Below are 23,305 nucleotides of genomic sequence, written 5' to 3'. Positions count from 1 at the left end.
TCATTCTGCACCCGAGATGCGCATAAGCGCTTTGTTGCCGCTCTGTTTTGAAGCGTTTCATATATTTTCATAGTTTTGTGTCCTTAAAGATTCTTAACAAATATCTTGTTCTCACGTATCTATCATATACTTGTTGTCCCTTTACAGAGCTGCACATTATGTTTACAATAAACTATAAATCTTGTAATCTTGTAGGCCCATATAATTATTTACATTCATATATAAATATAAATTAAAAATTAAATATAAATTGTTTTTCATAAATGTATTTAATAAGAACACAAAGTAATTTGTACCTTTTCATTAACATGTTTAGATTTTATACAATTAGTCGTAAGATTTTTTTTGGAGATACAATTTCAGGAGATACATTGTTGACGTTACTGTTAAAAATGCACTTGTCACGGTTGTCATTTTTATGTTGAGGCTGCAGAGGTGTTGTCCGCAACTGATGAATGTAACTAATAAAGTAACTTGTAATCTAACTTAGTTACTTTTAAAATCAAGTAATCTGTAAAGTAACTAAGTTACTTTTTAAAGGAGTTATTAGTAATCAGTAATCAGATTACTTTTTCAAAGTAACTGTGGCAACACTGATTGCAAGTCAAAATTGTTGACAGAAATAAAGATTTTAGTTCCCCTCACTCCACAACAGAACAGGAATGAAAAAATGTATACAGAAATAATAGTGGTATTAAAGTAAAGTGGGAAATGCGTCATACTAGTAAACTTGGCCTAACATACCTCTCTTGTTCAGCACAAATGCATATTTCGCTCGCTTGATGTTATTAATAGTTTTAGAATATAAGTCGCAGCGCATTTTAGATGATAAACAAATGTGACTTGTATCATATATTCCGGAAATCTGCAAAGGATCAAACTCTATGCTGAGTCACATTATGTAAATAAATGCAAAACATAAGAATCTTAAAAGTTTTATATACGAGACATCTAGAGATTCTTCCTCCCGTATAGAGGGGGGTGACAAGACGAAACTTGAGTGGAAGTGATGTTCGCTATTAAACAACTTCCTCTGCTGCTCGGTGGCTGGCGAGCTATAAAACCAACAATAGAAATGAGTTTAGTCTTGACTGGCTGGATGAGGAGACGTATAGCATGTGGACGGGCGGAATAATAAATAATAAAAACAGAAAGAGAGAGAGAGAAGGAGAGAGAGGGAGAGAGGGAGGGGTAATATCTACGGCTCATTGCAAGAGAAAGTGCTGACATGAGCTAAAAGACTGCAGACCCGGAGAGCATTCCTGCACAGATGCCCCTGAGATTGAGAAGAAGTGAGATAGAGTTTGTTCAGGGAGGTATCAGAAGGAGAGGAGACATATGTTAGAGGACATGTGGCAGGAAGTCAAGGTAGATTACAAAACGACAAAGCGCCGAGGACAGTGGGCTACAGGGTCGAGAGCGAGAAAGGCAAAAAGTCAAAGTTTCCACACAGCTGTACATACTGTGAAACAACAATAATACAGAGCAGAAGTGAGGCGCACCATTACTTGGAAATGACGCAATGTAGCTAAGGAGGGAGAGAGTGAACGAACGAAGGAGCCTTCGTCACTAGAATTCCAGTATAGGAGGCATATGCACCCGGAGTTCACTGAGGGCATTTCCATGAGTGCCTCATATAGGGAGGCAGGGGCGAGGGAAGGGGCAGGGCTTCTATATCTCAACATGGATAATCACTCCCAGCTGTGTCCACTTTAGTGCCGCGCACACACATGTAGGGAGGGGCCAGGGCTCGCCTTTCACAGCAGCACAGAGACCTCAACAAGCCTCCAGCGCAGCAACAAGAGCGCCGAGTGGAGCTACACTGGGCCGCAGGAGAAGCAAACCTATACTGTATCTGAGTAATTGAAAAAAAAACAGGGATTTGGTCACTATCCCACAAACTTTTAATGAACTATTCGTTTCGCAAACCATTTTACTGAGAAAAAAGGGCAGTGAAGACATACTTGCCAGACTTGAACGCAAGTTAGTTAAAACAGTTAGTAAAATGCTATTTGCTTACATTATCTAACTGAACGCATGGCCTTGTTGATGTCATAAGTGATGGATTCATTGAGAAAGAGGCGGGGCTTATTTATTTGTTTTTTCTCTCAGAATAACCTGCACTGATCAGGAATGTGATTAGGAAATCAAGAATGAGTAAAACAGGATATTCATTATGAAAAAGGGGCAGGGCTTGATTTTATCAGTCGGGATTTGATTGGATAGTGAAAGTGCTCATTACGTATCAGAATGGAGCCAGATGTGAACGCGAGTTAGTTAAAACAATTACTAAATTGCTATTTGCTTACATTATCTAAAGCCCCGTTTCCACCGAAATGACCCGGAACAATTAGTACCAGGAACTTTTTTTTACAGGAACTTTTTTCCCCCAGACCTGCTACTGTCTGCGTTTCCACCGCGGTCTAAAGTACCGTGAAAATTAGGCAAATTAGTCCAGAGACGTGGGACTGCGCGCGACTGTTCCTCCCAGTCAGCGACGGACAGGAATAATTTTTGTGCGATACTGTCTGCAACAATAACAAGTATGGAGGAGATGCAAGCAGCGCTGCTTTTGCAAGCTATGTGGTTTACTAAATATGTAATTAACAAAACGGCGGAAAAGAGACGAGCACTGATACTAAAGCGTATTCTGAAAGCTAGATTTAAAATAAGACAACGTATGTTATCAGCTATTACGGACATTGACCGTGCGATTGCTGAGACAACGCGCGCCATCGGACAGAAAGAGCGAGACTGATATTTACTGAACGCAGAACGAACCTCGCAAGACTTTTAAAAATGCCGGTTGAAATAAAATGCTGCGTGAGCTCAACCAATCAGCATGTTCAGCGCCCAGAACTTTGAAAAAGTACTACCTCACGAGCAGGGCCGTTTGGAGGGGGAAATATTTACCCGGAACTTCATTTAGACCCTGGTTCCTGCGGTCGAAACGCGGCTTAATTGAACGCATGGCCTTGGTGATGTCATCAGTGACGGAAAGTCACTGAGAAAGAGGCGGAGCTTATATAATTTTGAATAATTATGAAGAGTGCTTTTTGTTAGAATAACCTGCACTGATCAGGAATGTGATTAAGAAATCAAGAATGAGTAAAACAGGATATTCGTTAAGAAAAAGAGGCAGGGCTTGATTTTATCAGTCGGGATTTGATTGGATAGTGAAGAGTGATCAAAATGGAGCCAGATGTGAATGCGAGTTAGCTAAAACGATGTCTAAATTGCTATATGTTTACATGACCTAATAGCACGCATGGCCTTGATGTCATCAAAGACACGTTTCACATCCTGAGCTGGATGACGACATCACTGTTTTCTCCAGAGCTGCTTTATAGCTAAATTGAACTTGTTTCATAATTGATGAACTTTACTATTAATTGTTATTAAACCGAATTGAATCAACACTGAATTAATTTCACCTGAATAATGACTGTTTACTGTAGTCTTTTTAGAGCTGCTTTACAGCAGAATTGAATTCGGTTTGCATTATTTTTTTTCCTGTTTATCATTGTAAAGCTGCTTTGAAACAATCTGTATTGTATATAAAGTGCTATAGAAATAAAGGTGACTTGATGTTATTTTTGATTAAGAATTACGAGGTTTTTTCTCTCTCAGAATAATAGCCACTGTTCAGGAATGTGTATTAAGAAATCAAAAATGAGTGGCTAGAATTGATTATATAGTGAAACGTGTGCATTACGTACCAAAATGAAACCAGAGGTGAATGCGTGTTTACATTATCTAATAGCACACACGGTCTTGATGATGTCATCAGAGACAGTAATTCTTTTTAGAGGTAGGGCAAAATACGTTATGGACCCTCAATTAAAAAATGCGGATACTTCATCTAAAATACTTTAGATGAAGTATCCACTGCTTGACATTTATCAATTCTCCATAAACAGGCCCTAAGAGAGGCAGTAAACAATTTTACCTTTTTATGTTTTTATCTTAACCAAGTGTCTCTCTCACATTCTTTTCCATTTTCTTGAGCTCTCTGTTATGGATTTCTCACCTCCCCTCTCTCTCTCTCTCCTGGGTTTGTAAAGGAGAGGATATCCTCTGGCCTTATCTAATAGTCTGTGGATTGTGCAACGGCTGCCCCGTCCCAGAAAGACAGCAGCCCGCTTTGTGAAAGTGCACGTAGCATGGAGCACAAGGGTCAAGGTTTACCAGCAAAAACAAACCATGGAAAAAAATGTCGGTCATGTTTTCCTGCACTGGGACAAGCGGGAGAGAGAATTAAGGGAGAAATAGAGGTGGTGACAGGATAAAGTTGGAAGGCTTTAGGCTACGTCTGACTGTGTTTAACAGGGACTGCAAGTTAGTGGATAGTTCACTGAAAAATTAAAATTCATCAGAACTTACTCATGCCGTTTCAAACCCGTATAACGTCTTTTTTCTTTGGAACTGAAAATATGATTTTCCATTCTTCTGTAGCTCTCACACAGCGCTATCATATTGCTTCAGAAGCCAAAATGTTTATAGAATATAATAATTTTATATATATTTAAAATATATTTTTTTAAAGAAAAATATATACACATATACAAAAAATGTATATAATGTATATAAATTAGTGCTGTCAAATCGATTAATCGTGATTAATCGCATCCAAAATAAAAGTTTTTTAAATCATTTATTATTACGGTGTGTATTTATTATGTATATATAAATACACACACATGCATGTATATCTTTTATATACATGCAGATACATACATATATAGATTTTTTTAATATTTATATATAAAATATTGATATTTATAAATATAAATTATTAAACTATATAAATATATATACAGTATATACATGCACATTTTTCATATATACATGAATGAGTGTGTATTTATATATACATAATAATTATACACAGTAATAATAAATTATGTAAACAAACTTTTATTTTGGATGCGATTAATCACGATTAATCGATTTGACAGCACTAATTTATATACATATACATTTTTTGTATATGTGTATATATTTTTCTTAAAAAAATATTTTAAATATATATAAAATTATTATATTCTATAAACATTTTGGCTTCTGAAGCAATATGATAGCGCTGTGTGAGAGCTACAGAAAAATGGAAAATCAAATTTTCAGTGGATGCAATTTGGATGTGATTAATCGTGATTAATCGATTTGACAGCACTAATATAAATATAAAAATTTATTAATTTTGTTTGGAAAACCATGCGTGTGAGTAAATGTTGACGATGATGATTTTTGGTGAACTATCCCTATGGAAAAAGTATTTTACTACAGTTTGGATACTTTGTTTTTAGATCCAGCTGGTCAAGCTGCTGATCTGAGACCAGTTTTGTATAGGATGAGAGGAATTCTGGATTGGGACTGGCCTATACTGCTTCGGATCAAAACTGGAAATAATCCGAAGATCACGGATGACAGATACAGAAACCAGATGGAACGAGTTTGTACAGGAGAGAAAATATGAAAAAAAAAGAAGAAAAGACATTAGCGGAGTGATTATGTGCAGCCTATATCGGCACAACGGGGTGATCTTCAGTTCAACGACGAGAGAGAGAGATGAAAAGATAATATCAGCTACATGCAGGATGAGAGAGATGAACACGCTCATCTGTCTGTATCCTCTAATCTGAGTAAACAGGGCGATGTTGGTGTCACACACAAGGGCGTGGAAATAATAGCTCAAGCTTCATGGCGCATATCGGCGATAATCTTTAAGTTAGGAGGAAAATATGCCTTATAATACGGTGTTATGGGACACACACATAGGAGATACAGGGGGGGTTGTGGGAGGATACAGCGGGACTTTTCAACATCATTCTCTGTTTAAACTCAAGCAAACAGGCAACTGTTTCCATTCAATCATCGTGTTTATGTTTTCTCAAACTGTAAATCAGTCGACACAGACTTTTTCATTGTCCGCTAATAATTTGTAAACACACACAAAATCAGCGGAATTGCTGCTCTGTGTTTGTTTTAAAAGAGGCCGTTTAAAACAATTCTCCGTCTGCACTGGAAAGACGCCACTTTTCGCTCAAGTTTACGCGAACACAATCCTCTTAAGAGTAATCACCCACCTCGGGCTTTCACAGACTCGCGCTGATCTACTCAGAGGAGAGAGCGAGTCTAGGAGGCATGCAATACGTTTGCAAACTAGTTCCCACTATAGATCATCTGGATCAGAACTATGAGTAAAACAGGATATTCAATGAGGGAAAAGGGGCGGGGCTTGATTTTATCAACCAGGAATCGATTGGATAGAAAAAAGTGCTTGTTACATACCAGAATGGAGCCAGGCGTGAATGCAAGGTAGCTTAAATAATGGCTGAATTGCTCTCTGTTTACATTATCCAATAGCACGCATGGCCTTGGCGATGTCATCAGAGACATTTTAAGAGGTGGAGCAAGTCATTTCAATTTGATTAAGAATTACGAAGAGTGCTCTTTCTCAGAATAATATCCACTGATCAGGAATGTGTATTAAGTTAGGCCATGTTTCCGATAACCTGGCGATATGTACATTTCTGGATATGTTGGGAAATGTGAGCAGATACACTCACCGTTTTCTGGCTGGTCCTTGATGTCGCCTTCACTGGGCTGGTTCGGACTTTCAGACTGCCCTGTTTCTGTAGAGAGACACACAAAGAGAGAGAGAGAGAGAGAAAGAGAAAGTCAGAAAGTGAGACTTTTGTTCCATGAGCACATTGAGATCATGCACTTGACAGTCTCTTGAAATCTGTGTTTCTGAAGACTTAGATACACTGTAAACCCGAACGCTCAAAGTAATTAGTAGCGCCAACTCAAATTAAACAAATTAGGTTAATCAAATGAACTTTGATGAGTATTTAGAACTTTCTTTTTCTTGTGCGTTCTCAAAACGGACACATTTTAAGTAATCCTGAATTGTTTCATTGTTTTGAGTTTTATGAACTTGTTTCTTTTCATTTAGATGAAAATGAATTTAACCGAAACTGGGCTGGGATTTCTATTTCCCAGCATGCTTTGCCTTGACACTCAAAAGGGACAGTAAATGCCAAAATTATTATTTTAATATTTTAATATTTAATATTTAATATTTTAATTAATATTTTTGTGCGAGATTAACGTTAAATGGGAGATTTAGTAATGTTTAATGTTATTCGTTTAGAAGAGTTTCTGTAAAAAAAATTTGTAGGGTTACCATCACAGTGACGAGTGGAGCATGAGCTTCGTTTGAGAACAGATATATTTTATGTTTTGTACTGTTGTCCTCATTCAGCAAGTGCTATGCTATGCTAATGCTACCAAGACATTGTGTAAGCAATTAGCAAGGTGGCATTTATTGAATTAGCTAGTTAAAGCTAGTCAAGTTTCCACTATAAAACATTTTAGATTACATGATATTTTTAAGTTAAATGTAGGAATTAGCTTATTGAAATATTTCAAGTTCAGAGAAATTAAAATGTAAGATTACAAAATAAAAATCTAAAAGTTCTGCTTACTTAAACTTGAAATGTCTTAACTTAAAAAACATTTTTTGTTTTTGTTTTGCCAACATATTAGGGTTTAGAGTGTAAACGTCTAGTCCAGAGTACCAAGGAATCACCGATGGCTGTGCTGACCGCGCAGTCTGTCTGCCAAACGCACACTGGACATGCAGGTGAAACCCAACGCAAATGTGTTTATGCGGAGGCCACCGTGTTTCCGGTTCAATAGCGCTGACTGCTGGCACGATAGACCGATGGACAACTACACAGGCGTTCAACGACTGTGTTAACATGTTAATAAATGCGATTCATTGCAACATAAAAATATATGAATATTCAATATATCAATTTGAATATATCAAATTAAAGTGATTTAAAATTGAAAACTTGATTGGAACTGATAAAATATTAAGACATTCAATATGATATATCAATTGACAGACGTAACTGTAACATTTATTAGCATTCAGACACAAAGGGAAGTTATCGGGGAAAAAAAGGTCTGACTGTACTCTAGCCAATGTCCTTTTGGCACGCGGCTCGGTAGGTCAGACCGACAGTGGGGCCTGGGCTGTGAATTCACACTGAGTGTGCTATTTGCAGCCGAGGCACTTATGGAAATAAGTCTAGAGAGAGAAAGCCTTCAGACCTGGGTGTACTGCATAAAAAAGGCCCTATAAATTTGATGGGCTCCGATTTCTCCCAAGAAGTGCTCTTTAACGGTGCCATTAGCTGCGATAGCAATGCTTCATGCCTAGAAAACTTTCGCAAAGATTCACCCCGTTCACTTTAACTCTTCTATGACAGCCAAAAACGGCAAAAAAACACCCTTTAAGATGGTTTAGATGCTGGGGTGAGTATTGATTTTACACTGGAGATAAAATAGTCATGCTGGGAGAAATATTACCTATGTTGTGCTAGTGACCAAACAAAACAAAATGGCCGGCAAATCTGAATCGTGATTTTTGGCACATGTATACATTAAAACATCACTACTAAAAGGCTAAATTATACACAAAAATCGAGTAGCGTACAAATTTCGGTTAACAATGAATCACGCACCATCACTTCCGAAAATCACTTTGGAGCACAAATGTAACTAAAAGGCTAAATTGCGCAAAAATAAGTGTACAAAAAGCAAAACCCAGATCCTCACCACCACCACCACCACAAAAAAAAAAGTTTGGCCAGCCCCTTCATCTGCTCCTAGACAAAGTAAACAATTTAGGGCCTTGTTTGCATTCAGCTCAGCGTTGCCGTCTGCATCAACAGTTTAAAACAAAGGCAATCTGAAGAGTGGGCCGAAACAAAAAACAAAAAAACACGCAGCAACACCCCCCCCGCCCCAGCAACAGCCCAGAGATATGTGAAAGCACAACGAAGGGGGCCGGGAAAACCGGGTGCCGGGTGGGTGAGAGTGTGCGGGGACTTTCACACACTCTCCCAGTTGCCCTCCGTGGACCAAGTGCTCTCTCACACAGCGCCCATTGCTAATTAAATATGCAAATGAGGCGTGAGACCCAGACTCTGTGTGTCACATCTGCATTTACCCCCTGTCGAGGGCCCTCAGAGAGCGAGGGGTGACACAAAAAAACCCCTCCCGCTTGGAATAAACAACAAAAAAAGACACTAAACAACAAACAACTAAATACCGTGCACAAACAGGCCCATTCACCAGGCCTAAATCCTCTATACAAGAGCATAACAAGCCACTCTATGGGCCGCCGACTGAAAGACAGAGGAGGGATGGTTCCTGCCTATCTCTAATTTTGTTCTCACACCATCAAAAAGATGGGAACGGCGCTCGGGTGTGGGAGAAGAAAAGCAACCTGGAGTGACTCAGTCAACGTGTTATTCTGCCTCGATACGACAACAGAATTCATTATTGAACAATCGAAAAGGGACGCTGAGGAAAAAAGATGGCGTTTGGCGTCCGATAACAAGCCTGGGCTAATTGAGACGGGCTCAGGCTACTTCACAGTGTCGAACTGATAGGGGAAGCAACCTGGAGTGACTCAGTCAACGAGTTATTCCGCCTCGATCAAAAACGTAAAAAGACATTGTTTAGTATTCGATAACAAGCCTGGGCTAATTGAGACGGGCACAGGTTGCTTCACGGCGTCGAACCGATAGGAACGTGGCTGAATTAGTTGGCGAGGTGATTCCCTAATTAGATCATTAGGACCGGCTTGCGGCAGCAGGCTGGTTGGGTAGGAGCATTATACCCCCTGGCCTGCCTCCGACTCTTCCTCTCCCAGGCCAGGCTGAGGGCTTTAGGGGAGGGGGGGTAGGGGTGGATTGGGGCGTTCATACACTCACACACACACACACACAGCCTGGTCTGTTTCATTATGCATGCGCTAAACCATCTGTACTTCTCGCAGGTCCGCTCGTCCCAACCCGCCGCTTTCTCACCAAGTGCTTTGCTGTAATCCAATTGTGTGTTAAAACCCCGCTTTCAAAAGGCCCTTTACACAGTGGGCTCAGGAACACGAAGGCCCATAAAAGGAGGCAGAAACTTAATTTAGAAATACAAACGGGCCTTTCTGGAGTATCAATGGAAGGTGAAGCTCCAGGGATTGGAGCATTGTTTCCACAAGTATCATCCCCCAGATTTTTTTTTCTTTTGGGCCGCCGCAGACATTATGAGATGGTGGGTGCCGAATTCCTGCATGGTCACACTCGAGACTATCCGGACTATCAGAGGAACTCAGAAGGAACTTGCTTTAGAGAACGATTGCTGCAATATTTTTTTTTGGAGAGCAGCATATTTGGGCCATGATGCACATTACATAAAAATTACTTGAGGGGGAAAAAAATATGAAATAATTTCTGGGAACTGTAATGAGTCACAGATGGAGAACATGATGAAACCTGAAATTGTGAGTGACATGAGAAAAAAGGGAGGAAAGGCAAGAGAGTGGAATATGCAATATTACACAATCTCTAATAATTCATTGTTTTCTAATAATGTCAAATTTTACAATGTTTGAATATTTGTTTAAACGTTCAACATACTTTTCCGTCAAAACAACATAATTTTATCGTCAATTCACTTAAAATGGACTTAAACTTAACTAAATTTTAAAGACATTTATGCCAAAAGAGAAAAGTTTGGGGTTAAGATTTATTTTTTTATTTTTTTGAAAGATGTCTCAATGCACCAAAGATGCAATTATTTGATCAAAAAATTAAGTAAAAACAGTAATATTGTGAAATATTATTACAAACTGTTTTCTGTTTTAATATATTTAAAAATGTAATTTATTTCTGTGATGCAAAGCTGTATTTTCAGCATCAATACTCTAGTATTTAATGTCACATGATCCTTCAGAAACCATTCACTGATTTGCTGCCCAAGAAACATTTCTTATTATTGTATGTTGAAAAAGGTTGTGCTGCTTAATATTTTAAGGCATTTAAAATGTATTTACCGTCACTATGATAAATGTAATGCATCCTTGATGAATAAAGGTTAAAAACAAATCTTACTAACCCCAAATTTTTTGAATGGTGGTCTATATACAGTATGTACACACTTCAACACCATTTCATATCAGGACTGGTTATCATTCTTCTGCACAGGGAAGTGGAGAGAGCCGTTTGTTTCCGTCAGGCCGCTGCCCGTGTGTGGTGTTTGAGTAACCCTGACCTTTCCCCCTGCGCTTTTACGTCACACCGTATTTAATAAGAGGCAGTGTTTAGACAGGACCCTTCTGCTTCTCCTCTATAGATCAGGCCGTTGCTGAGGCCTGCGCTGTTTTTCTTCTCTCGTGGAGCGTCGCTTGTTTACACTGCTGTTTTCAGAGGACCGGGAAGCGAGACGGGAGGAGATAGTGTTACAGGCCGTGTTTACAGATCCTGTCTGGATTTTGAATAGTAATACTGGTGTGTGTTTTCTTTCGTTCTTCTGTAACTTTTGAGAAATACAGAATGCGCTTTTAAGGACAAGGACCAAAGTAGGGAGCCCTAGCAGCTTTGATGTGCTTCAGTCAAGCACACACACCAGAGCAGGGTGTGTAAAAATGAGAAGAAACCACTCTGTGGTCGCCCAGCGATGACATTATTGGATCATTGTGGTACAGTAAACCAACCCGGCAAAAAGCAATAAAACTTCCCGAGTCTCAATTATTCTTTTGTCAGTGTGACTTGAGCAATTCCCCCCTGCAAATATAAAGCTAAACCAGGCTATAACAAAAGCTATCAATAAAGGAATGCTACGTTTCCTTACTTGAACTTGTAAATCAGCTCTTGTGCTAATGGTGTAAGACAAGCTGTCTGGATTGCCAAGCTACCGTTACCAAGACACAAAAGCGGGACATTCCAGGCTTATTCGAACCCTTGTTCCCCCTGGACTGGCGGGGGCATTGGGAACAAGATATCATTATTAGCTAATGCAGGAGACAGTGTGTAATAAAAATCTAGCATAGAAAAGTCAATAGCGGTTAAAAAACTTTACAAAGGGTAACATCCTAACTCAAATGTAAACCAATTTGGAGAGTTCATGAGTGCACACCGTTTAAATAGTGAGTGTGCTGTAGAAAAACATAAAAATACACAGCACACACATATATACTGAGTAATATTTAAAGGTGCAGTGTGTATTATTTATGAGGTTCTATTGACAGAAATGCTATAAACTATGTTTGCAGTGGCTTATAAAGACCTTACATAATGTACCGTTATGTTTTTGTTACCTTAAAATTAGCCATTTCTATCTACATAGACCGCGAGACAGTGAAGTCGCCATTTTGCGCCGCCGTGTTTCTACAGTAGCCCTAAATGGACAAACTGCTCTACAGAGCGCTAGCTACTCTTCGTCCTGTGTCGGCCACCGTAGCTTCTCTATGTGCTTCGAAAGGGAGGGGTGAGCGGTGGGCGGTTGCAATTCACAACCTCACCGCTAGATGTCGCTATAATTTACACACTGCACCTTTATTTGGTTAAACTTTTGTCAAATCGATAAACTTTATCAAGTTTCTAAGCTAAAAAAATAAGATAGTTGATGAATTAATATAATCCGTCATGCACTTTTTTACTTCTGGAAAAATGTGTATAACCAAAAGATGAATCATATGCCATTCTTATGCTCTGCAGTTATTTTAGCCAAAGTTTGTGTAGTATCAAGTTGGTGCGCAATGACTAGTGGGTAAATTTCCCTCTTCCCTTCATGTGATATATCGAAGTACACCTGTTTTCTATGCAGTCTGTGGTGCCCTTCGGACCAAACATATATGCTTCCTAGACTACACAGGGCACTGGAACATAACCTTAGTCTCTCCATCCCTCTCTTTCTCTGGCTGGTCGAAAAAGTGGACAATCCTCAATTCTAGCAGCTCCTTTATGGGAAAAGACGTATTCCCCTGGCCTGTAGGCAAACCATTTCTTTCTTCCTTAGCACTGTGCTTCTCGACTCCCCTGATATGAACTACAGTTTCTAGGGAAAGGCAGGAAAGGCAAGCCGAGGTGGAGGAGGAGGAGGAGGAGGAGGAGGAGGAGAAAAAGTTCTTGGCCTTTTCCCAGGAAGGGAGAGAGAGAGAGAATCAAAATCCCAGAATTCCCCTGGGATATGGTGAAATATACAGCCCTGGGGCCACTTTCAATTTACTCTCTGCAGTACTCTTTCACTCTCTCCCTCTCTAAATAGCGGGGCTGTGAGAGAGAAGTCGAAGCTGTCAGGGATCTAATGTGTACCGCGACCTCCTGTAGCCCTGATGTGGAGAAATAGAAAGATCGCGAGTGGGTCAAGTGTCTGTGTGAGCACGGATTCCTCAAAGGGAGTATGAGGAGAGGGGAATATCCGCAACACCAAACAAGAAAACAACAAAAACTAAACTGAAATACATTAGACTTCAACAGTGAGACTTGATTTAAAATACCAGAATGCAGTGATTAGGCAAAAATGAGACCTTTGGAAAGTACTTCAAACAAAAAGCCATTTTGTTGCGATGCCTACTTCCGCAAGTTACATCCTGTCTTTGTCTTCAGAGCGCCTCTTGCTTGGTCTAGTGGAACACACACGGTGGCACAGGTAGAAGAGTTTGTCCTTGTTTTGACAGTGGAGATCTTTCAACAAATATAGTCTAAAATAAATGAACCGGGCTCACCATGTGGCCCCTGGGGTCCAGGAGAACAACACAATAGGTGGCATTGGCATTGTTATCCCTGTTTCTGAGCCTACACGCACTGTAAGGAAAGAAGAATGCCTGTGTTTGACCTCTGTCAGGCCTGATTTCCTGCCGAAGTGGAGTTGTGTCTGAGGACACGGTACTGAATCGGAAAAAAAGTGTTGTCAGTTTGATTGTCATTTGCCAGAGATCTAATCTCAGTGAGTACCGTGAGACCCTCCTTTTGTGACACGGGAGTCCATGTGTGTACGTACGTGCATGCCGTAATTCATCGCTCTCCAAGAGTCCAGCTGACAGCCTCCAGCTGCAGACGGCAAGGAGACGTGCGACATACATGCAGAGTGTTCACTGCTGTCAGGATCGTGGACACACCTGTCTCTACAACAACTACCGTCTGTAGCCAGGTAGTCCATCTCCAACTGACATGGAGGTGTCAATTCTCGCTATAGTCATTACTCAGACAGGGAGTATAGCTCCCCAAGACTACACAAACAATTCCCAATACAAATGATTTACACAAACAGATTTCCAGAGCCACAAAAAGCTCAATTCTACTATAGAAAGACCCCATATTAAATTAAATGAAGACAATTAATGATACCATTAAATGGTTTGAGGGAAGTGTTTTCAAAAATAGCCATTTTTTTACATTATTATCCAACAAAACAGCACTTGACAGCTTGTGTCAAGGTGAAAAGCAACGACAAACAATGCTTTGCTACTTGCTTTTGCTAATTGTAGGCAGGTTGTATTAATAATTTAGAGGGAGCGGACATTCTCATTATAGAGAGAACTTGACTGGACAAAATTTGCATAGTGCAAGATAAGTCATCAATATTTTGTTCTATTGTTGGTCCGGAAGAAAAAGACTAAATGCTAAATGTTTAATTCTTTCAGGACTAGCATATTGATGGCATCAAAGCCACAGAATGGGTGCCTCGACTATTATAATACAGATTTTCTTGTATTTATTGGGCCACAAACTGTCAACTTCCACCATAAACACAACCCTAAGTAAATCCACAGTGCATCAATAAATGGCGGGCGACATTTGCACCGTTCATGGCACAGGAGGGTGTGCTTGGCTGGCCACCGATACCAACTATAACGCTGTGGGCAGAGAAGCCTCATCGCAAACCCCCCTCTTCCCTTCTCCCTCAGAATGAGTGAAAATAGAAAGTCTCCATGATCTTGGCAGTAGGACGTTTGGAGAGAAAAAAAGATGGGGTGATTCAATTTGGCAGCCAACTTTTTTTTACTCCCTCTCTTTGGTTGTCTTCCTCTCTCTCTCTCCCTATTTGCTTGCTCTCTTCCTTGGAGAGTGGCTGGCCAAAGCCCATGTTTGGAACAGACTGGAAGACACTTGCCAAGGCTGAAGCGTACGCCACCAGGGATGCACTACCCAGCCTGCAACTTCCCCTGCGATGCACTTCTCTCCAGCCGCTTCTCGCTGAGGGAAACCCCCCTGGAAGCCTGGCCGCTAGAAAAAGTGGCCACCCACCACTACACACATCAAAACAAACAAAACAAAAATCTAAACATTCACAAGAGTCCGTCATAAAAAAAATAATTAACCCATACATATATAATCGCAATTAATCGCATACTTTAATTGTTTTTTCATCATGTCATATTTCTAGACGTTGAACTAAAACTCAACCAGCCTACATAAAATAAAGGCAAATTATGTAATTTCCCAAGAAATACATTCCTCATTGATTTTTCATTTGATATTGATTTGATTTAATTCACCCGATGAATAAAAATGATAAAAACTAATTTCAAAATGTAGCCGGTCAATACTTCTGGTGCTACAATGTTCTTGTGCACTTTCCAAATTTCATGTAAATCATCGTGTCCATAATTCACATACACTAAGTGTTGCATAAACAATCTCCCCACATCCCAAAAACAAGGCACTACATTTAAAGCCTTGACACAAGCTCTATATTGTCTAGACATGCGAAGCAGAGTCATTTTTATTTATGCTGCACAATTGTGCCATGAATTAGAATTCAAAAGCAATCGTTTCGAGAGGCTGGGGAAGTAAAAGCCTTTGGACAAATGCTCAGTTGTGAACGGCGACTCGGTCCAAGTCCCTGGCGTACACCCGACGCATTCATGGAGATGCCAGCCAAAGCTCTAGGTTGTCATTTCAACCCTTCCAGGCCCTTAAACTAACAGTGAAATCGGTAGAAGAATAGGGAGGGCGTGAAAAACAGATATGTGTTGCCGTCGACAAACAAAATGATCATCTCAAATCGTGGCTGAAGGACAAGAAACCGTTAGCGCGTCCAACTCTCATCAAGACAGACAGGCGAATGAGAACTGACAATTTCGCGTAGGATGTTGAATTTCATTTTTCACCCTACGTGTGGAAATATAATGCCATCACGCTCAGCTCCCACACCGTCGCTCCTCCCCTCCGCCTCCATTTTGTGCCGATCAGTCTGCCACCATTTTAAGACAGTCACTTCTCAACAGGAGCACAAAACGAAACAATCGGGCCCGTCAGGTGAGAAACTCATTGTCTGTTTGCCGCAACTGTTCTTCAGGCTATTCAAACACAATAGTTCTAATAATTAAAAATGCAATCGTGCACGTAAAACAAAAGGAAGGGAAAACGTGCCAAAATCCCCATTTAAAAGCAACTCGTTGGCGCTCTTCATCGTCCTTTTTTTCCCTCTGCCGCACAAGCTTATCCCAACTATAGCTGCTAAATCGTCCTGCCAGGCACAGCAATACTGAGAGAATCACGTTAGCTGCTCCTATTGTTGGATGACACAGAAAACGCCATTGCCAAGAAGTTTACTGCCAAGTTCAACAACGTCCTGATTTGAAAAAAAGGAGGGAAAAAGACAAAAGTCCGACCCCACACACGCAGGCGCATATAACCATTAGTTTTGGGAGATTCATTAATAACTCAGAGATGCAGATGTTACCATTTATCTCTAATACACCCTCACTCCTCTTAATACTTCACACCCTGGCAGCCATCTTAAAAGCTCTGGCAACCATTTTAAAAGTGCCCTCTCTTTATTTGAGCGCCTGCCATCCCCCCATGCCACCCTTTGCCGAACAATAGCCTACTCAGGATTTATCAACCACGTCGGCCAAATCTACAGTTTGCCATTTTTAATGGCGAACAAAATATGACATGGGAAAAATTGAAAGAAATAAAAGACATAATCAGAGAGACAATGCCTAAAGTTGCATTTCATTGTTCTGCCAACAGTGAAACTGAACGAATACAAGGTCAAAAATGTCATATTGTGCTTTTTAACATACAATCTACGCAATTTTTTTTGAAACATTTGCATGCTAATTATGTCTGGATATATGGACAATTTTTTATTGTTTATTGAAAATGTACAATTTGGTCATCGTTGGAACAATTCTTTTATAATACAAATAAATTGGTGAGTTTAAAAGGCTTTAATTTTGCTGCCCCAGTTTTAAAAAAAAATAAATACAAATAAAGCACTCTACAATACTAGACTGCTTTTGAAGGCAATGCAGGATGAAAAACGCTCTGCATAAAGGAGGAATTTTTCCACAGTTCACATTACAAGGCACCTCTGGACAGTAAATGTTTGCTTGACTGCCATAAGACAGAAATCGCAATACAAGCTATATAACGTTTCATATTACAGCCTGTTTTACAACAATGTAAGCGGCTGATGTACTGCAGCGGTGTATGCATGTGTGTGCATGGACCTCTGCCCAGACCTGGAGGCCCGAGTCTCATTTATAATGCCTGTTGTTCTGTTAAGATGCTCAAGGAATCACTCACCCACGGCAATTCCAGCAGCGACGGTGGATCAATTAACGAAAGCATGATTAACATTACAGGAGAGCACTGTGGAATAATGGACGTCTCGGGAAAGTGGATTAGGACGAGAGGAACCTTGACGTGCGGCCGAGATATTGCGCCAGTGAAGGACGCCATCAGCAGCGGCATGACATAAGCCAGACCGAAATAGTTTGGGAATGCAATTGATGAATTGCCATATTGATTCAGTTCTGCCTCACTTACCATAATTATAGCGCTGTAATGGATAGCATTACTGCTGCCGCTTTTTGTTTTATCCTTTCTTTTCCTTTTTCATCAACTCTCCACTTCTGAACTTGTTTGGAAACTGTATGAACATACATGTGGTTATGTGCTCTGATCGAAAAGCCACAGATGCAAATGACATACTTCTGAAGCCCTGAACCTGTCAAAATTTACTCTTAACTGGAAGCCCTGCATAATTACGCTGATTTCAGGGTCATCTGAACCTGATTGAATGAGTTTCTTGGGGACAATTTACATAAAACATGCTCGTGAGTTAAAAAACAGCTACACCAAGTGCAACGGAAAAGAACATATAGTAAGAATCTCAGCATGATTTTAAAAGTTGGACTATTTTTAGGTTAAAACACAATAGTACTGATGGAACACACAAAAAAGCACAAGATGGGACGCAATAGGCTGTGTGTCCACCAAAGCGTTTTTTCAACGGCATGAGCGTAATCGTCTTTTTCACACTCATCGTTTTTTACCGGTCGTCGAAAGTTGAAGGATATTCAACTTTGAGTAAAATCATTTCACCCTTTTCACCCAGCCATCCATTCACAGTGGAGGAGGGACAGGACAAATACAACACTGACCAACCGCCACATTCTACTTGTGTAACGTCAACAGGTGACAACAACAAGCATAATAACGGAACAAAATAATTTAAAACAAGAGCCAGAGCAAATACTTTACATTGTATCGACATTTTTATATAGAAACAATACCGAAACAAACTATGAGATACTAGTGAGGAGATACTAGTAACACTTCTGTGGACATTTCGTATCATAGCAAGCAATGAGTTTCAACTGAAAAAAACACTGCGCTACCAAATCGCTCGCAAGCGCTCACAGTAAGGCCTTTTCAGCTGAGCGCCTAGTGTTTTCAGCTGGCTTAAATGCTTTGGTGGACACATGGCCTTAAAGGTTTAGTTCACCCAAAAATTTTAATTCTGTCATTAATTACTTACTCTCATGTCGTTCGACACCCGTAAGACCTCCTTCGGAACACAAATGAAGATATTTTAGTTGAAATCCGATGGCTCAGAAAGGCCTCCATTGGCACAATGCACTTTACACTCTCAGGACGCATAAAAGGTACTAAAGACGTCATTACAAAGGCGACGAGAATAGTTTTTGTGCGCAAAAAACCCTAAATAATGACTTATATAGTGATGACCGATTTCAAAACACTGCATCATGAAGCTTCGAAGCGTTATGAATCAGTGAGTCGATTCAGCGGTTTGGATCGCCAAAGTCACGTGATTTCAGCAGTTTGACACGTGATCCGAATCATGATTCGACTCGCTGATTCATAACGCTTCGAAGCTTCATGATGCAGTGTTTTGAAATCGGTCACCACTATATAAGTTGTTATTTAGGTTTTTTTTGCGCACAAAAACTATTCTCGTAGATTCATAAAATTATTGTAGAACCACTGTAGTGAGACGGACTTTGTAACGGTCTTGAGAGTGTAAAGTGCATTGTGCCAATGGAGGCCTTTCTGAGCCATTGGATTTCAACTAAAATATCTTAATTTGTGTTCTGAAGATGAACGGAGGTCTTACGTGTGTCGCGCGACATGAGGGTAAGTAATTAATGACAGAATTTTCTTTTTTGGGTAAACTAACCCTTTAATCTGTATACTATATATACTGCCCAGCCAAAAAAAGTCGCTGTTTGGATTTAAATAGGCAGAACTTGACCAAAAATCGATGCATCTCATGATGCAAATAACATCACATTTATTTCCATCAAGAGGTGCATCGATTTGTGGTCCAGATCTTGTAGAGTCCAGTACTCTGTAAAGTCTCCTCCAGCACATCCCAAAGACTTTCAATGAATGGACTCAGAGGTACCAATTCATGTGTGAAAATGATTCTTCAAGCTTTCTCCCAACCATTCTTTCATAATTTGAGCCTGATGAATTATGACATTGTCATCCTGGAATATGACCATGATGTGTCTTCCTACATGGTTGTTTAAGAAATGTAAAGCTAAACACTCTATCAATTAGGGTTGGAAGAACTGTTGCCAAACATATAACATACTAGAAACATAATAATCACTGCAATAATGATCCAATCATTGACTCTAAAGCATTTGCCTATTTAAATCCAAACACACACACACACACACATCTGATGATCTGATCCTGCAACCAACTAGTCGACCATCATAGCCCATCCCTAATACCTTCATGCTTTCTCCATGTCACTTTTGTACTGTGACCCTCTGCGGCACGCTGCCTCGCAGGGTCGCTCTGATCTGATGAAGAATGCCAGCATGGGGAGCCAATGTCAGTCTCACATACACACAAAGTGCCGACTCATAGCAGGAGAGTGGAGACCGCCTCCCCCCTCCCTCTACGTCTCAGTCATTGATAACTAGAAAATGTTACCAGAGAAAGGTTACTATGAGCCACACAATGGGCTTCTTGTATTGTTGCAACCCCCTGGGTCGAGGAGAGAGGGAGAGAGGGGAGTCCTGGCATGTCTCCTTTCAGAAGGCTCTGTTACATACTGAGTCAAGCCTTTATAGTGCTAGCACGATCATGTTGAGATGTTTGCAATTTGGTTTCCATGTGTTACGTCAAATGAAACAGTAAAACACAATATTAAACTGGAAAGTAAAAACAGTCTTTTTTTGGTTGAATGAAATACCAATATAAAAGCCACTTTCAACTAAATGTTTTTTTTTCAGTAAAAAAACAATGCTACAGGTAGTTAGCTAAGGGGAAAAGCGAGAGGAGCGTATGGTACGGGTGGTGTGGAGAGATCGATGGGGCCGTTAGGGACTGCCGTCTCTCAGGTTACTGTATGTGTTGCCCACGAGCCCGTCTGGAGCTCTGCCCCGACCACACACACTTCCCAATAGCTCAGATCCTGCCATGCCCACTAGTGTTCATTTCATTAATGAAATCTATGATGAAAAATGTTCGTTGACGGAATTGTTTTTCCATGACTAAGACTAGACGAGGGCAAGACGACACCAACGTCATTAATCAATATCTATGACTATATCAACAATATCTTTGAGGAAAAAAGACAGGACTAAAATGTAGTAAACTGCCAAAATCCCTCTTTGTTCTTGTCAGAAATATTAAAGACTGTACTCTACGTGCTTTCATTCTTGCGGTTGCAAGATGTCAAGATTTGAAATCGCCCTTCTCTGTTAAAAGGATACATTTTCTGTCCGGTGTTTTACTTTATATTTGCAATCTGACAAACACGCGATCTCTCTACACTGCGTAAGAAGCACAAATGATCGGATAACACCGAAAACACAGACAAAACAAGTAAGCTAGAGTTCAATGATCTCAATTTGAGATTTTCTGCTTAAATGAAAGAGTCATTCAGTCGGTCTGTGTTCTGTCACGAGCAGCTTGCGCAGTTTGCTGCGACTAAATCTGTGATCGAACCTTCTCGGTGATGAACTGTAATAAATCCAAACATGGATCTCGACTATATTTGCGATTGTGGCTGCAGAATAAATGCACTTACAAAGCTCTGTGTGACAAAGTCTTTTTTGCTGTTGTTTTAATGGAAAAACATTAATGTAATTTGGAACTGAGAGAAGTTTCTTGTTTTACCAGTTTTGATGTTAGAGAGTGTGTGATTTTATAAGATAAATAGCCTATAATAAATCAGGAAACTAGATGAGGTTGTCTATCCAAACATTACAAATTAGCATTAAAGCTAATATTCATACCTTTAAAAAAGTCCCAAGCCTACAAACATCTAGTAATATTACAGTAGCAACAATAATTGGTTTATTAAAAAAAAAAAAAAAAAAAAAAATATATATATATATATATATATATATATATATATATATATATATATATATATATATATATATATATATATATATATATATAATAAGTATTATTATTTAAAATATATGTAATAATACTTCAATTATATTTTCATTTATTTAAAAATATATATTTTTTATAAAAAACTTTACTGAATGTAAGTGGTTTGCATGAACCTAAAACTAATATTCATCCTTTTAAAAAACATTCTATGCCTAAAAATATCTAGTAATATTACAGAAGCAACAGTAATTGGATTGTAAATGTCATAGTGACTGAATGAACTTGCAGATCTACAGACGTGTGTGTATTGGCTGGTTATGCTTGTTGAGCTGTGGACAATGTCAGCCCAGCCCATCGACCAACGTATCGATCTCTGCTGGGGGAAATTGAGACGGAATTTGCAGTAGTGCAGCTAGGATTTCTGGGCAACGCACGCTGCACACTGCTCTTTTTGCCTCCCTCCCTGGATTTTTGCACTGCTTTCTGGGACTCCCTCTTTTCTGACTGTGGTTTTCGCTCAGCATATCTGAAAGATTCAATGGCCGATTCAGATGCATTACCGTGATAATGTACTCCACCTCCACCAAAAATAATGTCTTAAAGTGATAGTTCACCCCAAAGTGAACATTTTGTCTTCATTTTTTCACCTTTGTGATGTTCCAAACACAAATTCCTTTCTTTCTATAGTGGAAAACAAAAGGAGATGCTTTTAAGACAGTTTGAGCAGCTCTGTTTAACGCAATTAATTACTTGGAATATAGTGAACAAGTTGTTTTTGACCATACATTCTCTGACCGACAGTGAGTAAACAATGACAAAATGCACATATTAAGAGTAAAGAGTCTGAAATTTTCGCACGTTAAAAAATAAAAACGACCTCACATTTTGTCAATCACGTTGACACACTGCATCTGAAATGTTCATCCATCATAAAATAATTTGTATCAGGTTACATTTTCTGCGTTTTTCGCATCCGTAGCAAGCCACTGTACAAGCGAACGCCAAAATCCAGAATGGCGTCTGACAAATGGATCCCCTTCGTCTTGCAGCACAAAGGACCGTATGACAAACAAAGTTTTTAATATGCGGCTCCAGTATCGCTAGCAAAGCATCAAACTGAGCCACTGGCATCCTGAAGTAAACTTTGAATCGCTTTGGAGAATCCTTGATAAGGAGGTGGCACTCTCCTTCCTTTCTATGCAATCTCAGGATTGGATGGAGCCAATATTTCCTCTTTTTAAGAATAGAGAGGACAACAAAATCACCCTCACTGCTTGAAATTTGTATTGTTTTGCGAATTTACTATGCATCGGACTCAGTGTGCAAGGTTTCTGTGTGTGACGAATTTTTAGGATGACGAATACGAACATTTAGGACCTTAAACTGCACTGCAAAACGCTGAATAAATGCGAGCGCATGTACACAGACTCCCAGACCCCGTGTAAGGCCACTTTTAGAGCTGTCAAATATCCCGAGCTGAATTCATGACTAGGTCCGACTTCAGCACCCTGTCACCCGTATGGATTACACCCCACGGACCAGGTTGCAACACAGCAGAGGCAACATCTCAATGTCAGGCCTGCTTCTTTACATTCTTTACTTCTTTCCCTCCCTTTCTTTTGCTCCCCTCTCCCCTTTTACCAGAATATCCTCAGTTGGCCTTTGGACAGTGTCTCTGGAGGGAGGCAATGCATCAGGCTATTTATCACCCAGCAGTTCCCGCAGTAATCAATTAGTCTTTCAGTGGGCGTACCTGGCCCCTCCGGCCTGGCACTACCTGTTACAAGTCTGCCTTCCTGGAATTGCAGGGCCTGAACTTCTCT

General features: G+C 39.9%; 1 protein-coding gene across 4 annotated transcripts in view; it reads right to left on the bottom strand.

Annotated features, from left to right (window-relative positions):
• nfia (nuclear factor I/A) overlaps window positions 1-23,305 on the bottom strand; it is a 183,825-nt gene that overhangs the window by 49,864 nt on the left and 110,656 nt on the right. For all 4 annotated transcript variants that reach the window (XM_079808021.1, XM_079808023.1, XM_079808024.1 and 1 more), the window contains exon 3: window positions 6,570-6,635. In XM_079808021.1, coding sequence (XP_079664147.1) covers window positions 6,570-6,635 — 66 coding nt within the window. The remainder of the gene's footprint in view (window positions 1-6,569; window positions 6,636-23,305) is intronic.

Source organism: Gobio gobio (genome assembly GCF_949357685.1).
Source record: "Gobio gobio genome assembly, chromosome: 24".
NCBI lineage: Eukaryota > Metazoa > Chordata > Actinopteri > Cypriniformes > Gobionidae > Gobio > Gobio gobio.
Note: the sequence above shows the minus strand (reverse complement) of the source record. Positions and strands in the feature narration are given on the sequence as shown.